The 8938-nt window shown below is 35.0% G+C and overlaps 1 protein-coding gene across 1 annotated transcript; it reads left to right on the top strand.

Moving 5' to 3' along the window:
* The first annotated feature begins 5487 nt into the window (after positions 1 to 5487).
* LOC109791790 (serine/threonine-protein kinase RIPK) lies at positions 5488 to 8439 on the top strand. The gene is made up of 5 exons (XM_020351138.3): positions 5488 to 6150; positions 6336 to 6471; positions 6825 to 6961; positions 7080 to 7203; positions 7735 to 8439. The coding sequence occupies exons 1-5, from the start codon at positions 5761 to 5763 to the stop codon at positions 8106 to 8108; spliced, it is 1161 nt and encodes a 386-aa protein (XP_020206727.1). The 5' UTR covers positions 5488 to 5760; the 3' UTR covers positions 8109 to 8439.
* Positions 8440 to 8938: the final 499 nt, after the last annotated feature.

Below are 8938 nucleotides of genomic sequence, written 5' to 3'. Positions count from 1 at the left end.
GGCCGAGTGCTCTTCCATCTGAATGTAGCCGGCAGCACGGGCACGCAGTTCATTCATGTCGCGGGGGGCGCGGCATAGGCTGTCGACGAACGATCCGGGTTTCAATGCCATGAGCATGGCGTGCAGGGCGACCTCCGGGTTTAGATTCCGGATCCGAACCGAGATGTTGGAGAAGCGCTCCATGAAAGCTCGCAGAGATTCATCGTCGTTCTGCCTGAGGTTGGCCAAGGCGGCCGAGGTTGTGTGGTGAGGCCGACTGGTGGCGTATTGTGCCATGAATCGCCGCACCAAGGTGGCAAAGCTGTCGATGGATCCGGCTGGTAGTTGGGTGTACCAATGAAGCGTGGGTCCCTTGAGTGAGGTCGGAAAAACCCTACACAATATAGCGTCGCTGTTAGTGTAAAGGTTTACCTGAGTTGTGTACGAGTCTATGTGCTCGTCGGGGTCCGTGGTGCCGTCGTAGCGGTCAAGGTGGAGGGGCTTCCACCCGCGGGGTAGCGGGGTCTCCATGATGCCATCCACAAAGGGATGACGGCGGAAGGGTTCTTGGCCCTCGGAGACGTGGGTGGGGGCCCTGCTGGTACCCTGCCCTGTTCTGTGCGTTGATGCATGAGACTGGTGCGTGGCAGGTCGTGAAGTTGGTGCCTTAGTCGTCGCTCGAGATTGGGAGGCTGAATGTGTCTCCTCCTCATGATCGTCACTGTCGTGCGGAGGTTGATTGGAGTGATGTCGAGGGAGCTGGGCGCGGATGCGCTCATTCTCGGCACATAACGCTGCGAGGTCTGCTTCATTAGCGGTTCGCATTGCTGGGAGGTCATTCTCATGCTGGGCATGCATGTTCTGGAGGTCGGCGTCGTGCTGTTGTCGCATCTGCTCGACTTGGTCGATCAGCCGCCTCAGGATTGCAGTGTCGCTGTCCATGGTAGTTGAGTGGCTTGCGTCGTTTGTTGCTCGTCTGATGTGGCTTCTAGTAGAAACCATGCAGGTGGCCGATAAGAGTTGTCTTGATCGGCCTCACGGTGGGCGCCAAATGTTCTTACCGGAATTTGACCGTAGGGGTGATCCGTCCAGTAAGATCGGTGAGCCTCCTCTGCTTGATGTATTGGTGCTCCAAGATGGGGGAGGTACCTGCAAAAGAGACTCTGATGCCAAAGTTAGGGTTTGCATGAATAATAGTCTCATATATATAATGTACGTACCTTAGGGTGGTTTAGGTTTGCCTTGGGCCTTGGGCCTGAGATAAGATATGTTATAGTATAATATATTGCAATATGATATGATATAGTTGAAGGGCGGATCTGGTCTGGGGCGAGATCCTCGGGTTCGGGTGTGATTTGCTCAAATACCGGGCTGACGTCACGCAGCGCGTGCCCGGGGTTGTTTTGTATTGCTAATCCGGGCTCGGAACCCGGGTGCGAAGTACGGTTAGTACACAATTCAAACTTTTGTAATGAAAGTTCAAGCTTAATGAGAAAGTCAAGTTTGCACAAATTGTTTGTTAAGTATGTCCAAATTTAATTCATGTTTAACATTTTATCAAATAAGTTTACAGTGTAGGCTCGATAAGGTCATGAGTAAGGGGTTAATTAAGTTGGGTTTAAAAAGAATCGTTATTTGATGATCAAAATTTAATGAATTGAATTAGATTAGGTTTGTATATTTTTTTTAAATTCAATTCAACTCAATTCAAAAATAGATTCAATTAGATTAGATTAATCAGATCAATATAATTAAATTTATTTATTTATTATAAAAATTTCAATATTTCAAAATAAATATAAATCATTTGATATTTTTTTACACATACAATGTTATCAACCCATAAAATAAATAATGATACAAACATAATTCTTAAATAAATTTGTTGATTTATTACATTGTTATCAACTCAAAAAAATTAACATTAACATCAAATAGAATTTAAAATAAATATATTGTATTATTATAATGCTATCAATCCAAAAACATAAAACTTGTAATCGAATAAGAGTAATAAAGAATATTATCCTAAGTAAGTGATCATTCAAATATTATCATATTATTATTATTATTATTATTATTATTATTATTTATGATCAAATTAAATCATAGGTCAAAAACATAAACTCATTATCTTACTTATATAACGATAAGTTTTGATTGAGTTGGATCTGATTCAAACATTAAAAAAAATTGATCTAAACCGTGTGGATTCACATGTTACTCATACATGCTTATGCTCCTAAGTGGATCATGTTAAAAGTTTAAATTTAATTGAATCTTTCAAATTGAGGCTTGAGTCCAATTAAACTTAATTCACCCTTATATAATAAACACACCAATATTTTAGGTTAAAATGTTATTAAGAGTTTGTCTTTAACGAAAGAGTATTTTTAGATATTTTTTCTTAACGAAAGAGTTTTTAAGGACTCTTCTAATCTCTTATCTAATTTAATTCTTATTTATCATTTTTTTTTTACATTTATACATTAAATTTTAATTTTTTGTTAAAATAAATTATCATAATTAAAAATAATCTTATATCACAATATAAATCATTTATCATAAATCTAAAATATAAATTATATATTTAAAAATATCATGAATTCTTTCTAAAATAATATATAATATGTTTTATCTTTTCATAACATGTATCATGAATCATTTCTAAACAAAATGTCGTTCCGTAGACATGGATCTAGCATTTGGGTCTAAAGTGACGTATATATGTGTGTGACAGAAACGAGTGAGATATAAAGAGAAGATTAATGGTTATTGTATATCATTTTTAGGGTGACCTCAATTGTTGAATAGCTTAGCTACGTTGGAAATATTGCTGCTGACTATATTTTTATCAAAGCTAATGCATCTGTCCAAATGATTTAAGCAGTCATGCTTACTTATTAAAGTGTATATAAGACGTGCATATCATTAAAAGCGTGATAATTTCACCTGCTAATGCTAGCATAAGTAGGGGTGGGTATGCGGACCGGTCCGGCCCGTTTAAGGCCTGGTCCGCGAAATCCGCATTTTTAACGGGCCGGATAAATCCGGTCCGCGAAATAAATGGACTTAAATTTTCAAGTCCGTATCCGGCCCGTGAAACCCGCGGATAAACGGATAAGTCCGCGGGCCCAATTAAATCTAAATTTTTTTCATGAATATTGACACATTTAATGAGATTTTGAATTTCTTTTTCTTTATTTAACCTATGAAAACATGAGGAAAAAAAAATACATATAAAATGATATAAATATACTTCTAATAGTAACATCAAACATTATATAAATAATAAACCAAAGTCTTAAATAACAAAGTTTATACATTCTAAATTTCTAATAGAAATATTTAAGTCTCAATGCCTTTAAAATTTAAAGTCCAAGCATACCAACTATTAACCAAATATTAAAGCCTTACTACCTTAAAACTTTAAAAGTCTTAATACACAACCAAACAAATTTAAAGTTCCACATTTAAACGGGTAATCCGCGGGCTCGCGGATTAAATCCGCAAAATCCGCGGACTTAACGGGCCGGACCTAAAAAGTCCATATGATTATACGGATTAAAAAAATTGAGTCCGTTATCCGTGAAGTCCGCGGACTTACGGACCGGTCCGCGGACTCGAGTCCATATACCCACCCCTAAGCATAAGCATGATTTAGTATCTCATACAGAATTTTTATGTATGGTTAGTATAAATATAATTTTTTTAAAATTTTAATTAATTAAATTATTTTATGTATGATTTTTAGGTAATTATTGTATATTTTTTAAAGAAGGTAATTATTCTCATTTATGACTAGTTAATATTATAAAATATCTTCATGTTTATATATGCTCTGAAATTTTACCAGATCTCTTTGGTCGACCTAGTTTTGAAAGTTCATTATCAAAAAATCTAAAACTTCATACATATTAATTATCTAAATCTTTTCGTCATAAAGCAGACTTTTTAATGGTTCATTTTAAAATTACAATAAGTACATCTTAATAAAAATTAGCTTATTATTCTTATCGTGCAAAAATATTAAAGATTAAACTCTAATTTTAATTTTAATAAAAAAATAACATAAAAAATATCTTAAAAAAATGATATATAAGTTTAGGTGCTTGCTAGTGCATGATGATGCGATAATCAAGTGTATTTTTCTTTCCTTTGGGCCTAGGCCTCGATTTAGAGTTATTGTTCAGACGCTAAAAATCACTACCAACAATTCTCCTAAGTAGGAATCATAAGCAAACTTTGATAGAAAATCAAAACTGAAAAAATACTCAAAATGTAATAGCCTCCCCCACCCTCCTCACTCTTAATTTTTATATGAAACTAGTTTGTGACAAGTTCTTAATAATCACTTTGAAACTCGAAAGGCTAGTGCATGCATTTGTCAAACACTAATTAAATGATTTCCCCTCTAAGCCGTTGCATGAAACATTCATTTTCCAAATGATTACTTCTTTTTTTGCAATAATTTCCATAGTGGTTGTGGGTTAGATTTATTGGTTCACCCTTTCTCTTTGACCTTCCCCACCTTCATCATCTCTTTTTTTCCACTTCTTTAAAATTATTTTTCTAGCCATACACGGATTCAATCCATCTAAACCCTCGTGAAAGTCCTTGCCTGTGTTGACTCTCACGCATTTGATGGCTTTAATACAAAATCATTAGTACTAATTATAAATAAATAAACAAATTACGTAGGGGCAAACAATCCCTTAAGTTCTAGCTAGATTCTAGAAGCTGCCCTTGATGATGATCGCATAAAGAATTTAAAAGAAGAGTTCCATTGTCTGCTTGCTATTGAATGATCATGACATGCTAACAACAATAACGTAGAGGGGCCTTACCTACCAAATACTGGGACATATCAAATAAAACCATAAAATAATCTCAATCCACACACATACATAACATTTTTCTTTTGTTATAATAAGGCATGTGTCTCCAATGTAATCCATTGCACGAATAAAGAAAACCATTTATGTGAATAGATAATGGAAAATTGTTGGTTTGGCACTAATGGAATTATGTTACACCTCTTCATTTTCCGACCTTCTCGGTGAATGTACATCAATTGCTAAACACAAAAATAAGTGGGACGGCAAGGGATGCAAGATAGAGATTACATAATATTTGTAAGGGGGTTGGGGAGGGAAAGTTTGGTGTAACACTGAAGTCAACAGGTAGGCAAGTTACTTGACCTACAATTAATTGAAGATATATATCACCATATTATAGTTATCAAATTCAAAAAGTCACTAAATATTAAATACAACTAAATAGAAATCATTCTTACTATTCTGCAAAGGTGAAACATTAAGTTAAGTTATTTCGTTCTTAATAACTGAGATTTATGATTGAATTTAATTTTTATTATATTTTATATCTTTTCATATGAATTTGTGTTAGAAATAAAATAAATGATCTGTTATCCTACTAAAAATCTTCAAAAAGAAAAAATTGATGGTTAATTTTGATCTTACATACTTATGTCATGTCCTATAATAAACTTTTATGAACCTGAGTATGGTATAGTTCTAACATCCACATTCAAGAATTCTAGAAGTCAAGGAATCTCCCCCACATTTTTTCTTCTAAGGTAGTAGGTGAAAACATGTACTTATAAATTTCCTCGGCTTTCAATTATTTTTTTCCCAGATCAATCATTCCCATTTTTATGTCGTCTTTCTCATTTTTTAGCTTCAAAAGTAAGTAGCTTGTGAAACAAAAATACATTACAAGGTTATTGCCCTGTTGCACATATATACCAATATTTTCTAGATGAGTACGAAGAAGAATACATGGAAGTCTGTGGTCTTGATCTTAAGTTGTTACAAGGTTAAGTGCCCCTTGGAGGAATCAGAGAAACAAGTTTTGAAACAAGGTTCTTTCCAGAGGCTGTGTCTATCGGATGTAAGTAATTCAAGCTCCTCTCAGGCCATTGAAGATCTTTCAATTTCCCTGGCTGGTTCAAAACTTTTTGCATTCACACTTGAGGAGCTAAGGGAAGCAACAAATAATTTCTCATGGAGTAATATGCTAGGTGAAGGAGGGTTTGGACCTGTGTACAAGGGTTTTGTTGATGACAAACTTAGGCCTGGTTTGAAAGCTCAGACTGTAGCTGTCAAAAGGTTGGACTTGGATGGCTTGCAAGGTCACAGGGAGTGGCTGGTTAGTTAGCTTTCTCAAGTGTCCTTTTTAACTTTTCATGATTAGTCCATTTATTTGGCTGTCACGTAACAATTTAAGTTGCCAACATATTTCTTTCCTTGACAAAAATGCTACACTTAAGAATAAATATGTTAGAAGTAGTATTACATGAAAAATTGTTGTTTTGAACATCTTTTCTTTTCTAGGCAGAGATTATATTTCTTGGACAACTAAGGCATCCACATCTTGTCAAGTTAATTGGGTACTGTTATGAGGATGAACACCGGCTTTTGATGTATGAATACATGCCAAGAGGAAGCTTGGAGAATCAACTCTTCAGAAGTATTTTTCTTTTCTTCCTTATACTTTTTCCCCTCCTCTTTTTAATCTTTCCTCAAAAGCACATGAAGTTCCTAGGATCATTTATTGTTGTGTTTTTTGTTATATCATTAGTAACTCACTCAAAGTCAAACATGATTACAAGATCTAGCTCAATAATGATAATCAAATGATTTAGAATGTTAGATGTTCTCTTCTATATGGTCAAACACATCTCTTTGTTTCAAATCTGCATTTTTTTCTTTGGATACTAATGACAAATTGACAATTCCCTCATACTAATACAAAAACAAAAATGGATTCTTACCACAAACCAAGCCTTAATAACAGCTTCTTTTGTTCTATAATACAAACAGGATACTCTGCTGCCATGCCATGGTCAACTAGGATGAAAATTGCATTGGGAGCTGCCAAGGGTCTTGCTTTCCTTCATGAAGCAGATAAGCCTGTGATATACCGGGATTTCAAAGCTTCAAACATTTTACTAGACTCAGTACGTTCTCTGATATCTTTTCAAGCATCATATTACATGTCTTGATTGCACCATCTTCCTAGTGGTCAAATCAAGAAATTAACTTCGGCCCTTTAATTTTTATCTCTTCCAAATCTAGGATTTCACCGCTAAACTCTCAGATTTTGGGCTAGCTAAGGATGGCCCTGAAGGGGAAGACACACATGTAACAACACGCATAATGGGAACACAAGGTTATGCTGCTCCTGAGTACATCATGACAGGTATATGAACTACCATACAAAATGTTAATCAAGTCTCTAGCATGAATTGACACCTAAAAAGTAAAGGGGAAAAGGAGACTATTTCATTCCTTACTCCTAAAAGCTTGTTAAAGCCTCAGTAAGAACCTATGCAAATTGAACTTGAGCCTTTCATATTACTATAAATTAAACTTCTCTTTATTTTGTTACTGAAAATATGTTTGAATACAAGTCTAGAAGGATTTTTAAGAATTTTTTTACTAAAAAATACTCTTTATTTTCAATATAAAAACCTTGAAAAATCCTTTTAAACCGTATCTAAATAGAAAGACTCTAAATCACTCTATTAAGTGCATGTTTGGAAACTCATCAAAAAGCAATGAATCATGTCAATTTAGTCCAAAATCATGAAAGTTGTAACTATTAGCTTCTGGTCAAACATTGAAAATCACATCGCCAACATACAACCAAACACGCTATAACTTCTGATTTCCAAAATGACAGAAAGATAAACTTGATGAAGCTAACTAACTACTCATTGCTTTGTTATAGGTCACCTCACAACCAAAAGTGATGTGTATAGCTATGGAGTGGTGCTGTTGGAATTGCTGACAGGAAGAAGGGTAGTGGACAAGTCTCGGTCTAACGGAGGGAAGAGTTTGGTGGAATGGGCAAGGCCTTTGTTGAGAGATCAGAAGAAGGTGCATAGCATCATAGACCGTAGACTAGAAGGGCTATTTCCCATGAAAGGAGCCATGAAAGTTGCTATGTTAGCTTTTAAGTGCTTGAGTCATCACCCAAATCCAAGGCCAACTATGAGTGATGTGGTGAAGGTGTTAGAGCCACTTCAAGATTTTGATGATGTTTTCATTGGACCATTTGTGTATGTTGCCGTAAGTGAAAATGGTGACAAAGATAAAATATAGCAGCAACACTCCTCAGCAAGAATGTAGATAAAATATACATATCAGATAGCAAAAGGTAAAAGAAAAAGAAAAAAAATGTTGTTACTTCAAAATGGACGGCATCATGACTTGGTCTTCACAATCATGAAACGGATGCAAGTAGTTCTATCACTTCTGAGTTCTGACCGGGGGAAAAAGTATAGAGCTGCAGCAAAATATGAACCCAAGTTGTTAGAAGTTGTAACTAAGTTTTATATGGTTTGATGATATACAAAAAATATGCACAAACGTTTGAAACTCTAGTTCAGAATTTACAAACTCAAATTTATTCACATATGTTTTATTTGACAAATTTATTGTTGATTGTGTTTAGACATGATCACGGATTTCAAGTTATAGTTTAGCAAAAATGAAAAGAACATGATACATTAAATCAGTAAACTGTAATATACACTTGTTAATGTAAATATTATTGCTATGATTCATAGAGCTAATATGTCATTGCTATCCGGGTCGAAAGGATATGGTCATCGTAACGAGTGTTTTCGAATGATCAAGGTTATGTCTGAAGAAATTGTTCCATTGTTTGGTTTGTAAATATAGGATTTGAACACAACGGAAGGAGATGGATCATGATCTTATTTCATTGTTTGGTTTGAAAAAATGGGAGTTGAACACAACGAAAGAAGAGAGATCATGATCTATTCTATTAACAGTGCAAATATAGAAGAAGAGAGAATGAGAAGAAGTTTAAGGAGAGAAACTGAGCATTGTTCTATGATTGCAAAGTCTAAGAGTACAACTCAATAAAAAAAAAATATAAAGGTAATAAAAAGCAATATAAAGAGGCA

The sequence above is a fragment of the Cajanus cajan genome, chromosome 9, assembly GCF_000230855.2.
Source record: "Cajanus cajan strain Asha chromosome 9, NIPB_CcT2T_4, whole genome shotgun sequence".
NCBI lineage: Eukaryota > Viridiplantae > Streptophyta > Magnoliopsida > Fabales > Fabaceae > Cajanus > Cajanus cajan.
The sequence above is the reverse complement of the archived record's forward strand: the minus strand, read 5'-3'. Positions and strand labels throughout refer to the sequence as shown.

Coding starts and splice junctions, on each gene's coding strand:
- LOC109791790 (XM_020351138.3), top strand. CDS start 5,761: ATGAGTACGAAGAAGAATACATGGAAGTCTGTGGTCTTGATCTTAAGT. Junction 6,962..7,079: donor CAAACATTTTACTAGACTCA/GTACGTTCTCTG, acceptor TTCCAAATCTAG/GATTTCACCGCTAAACTCTC. Junction 7,204..7,734: donor TCCTGAGTACATCATGACAG/GTATATGAACTA, acceptor GCTTTGTTATAG/GTCACCTCACAACCAAAAGT.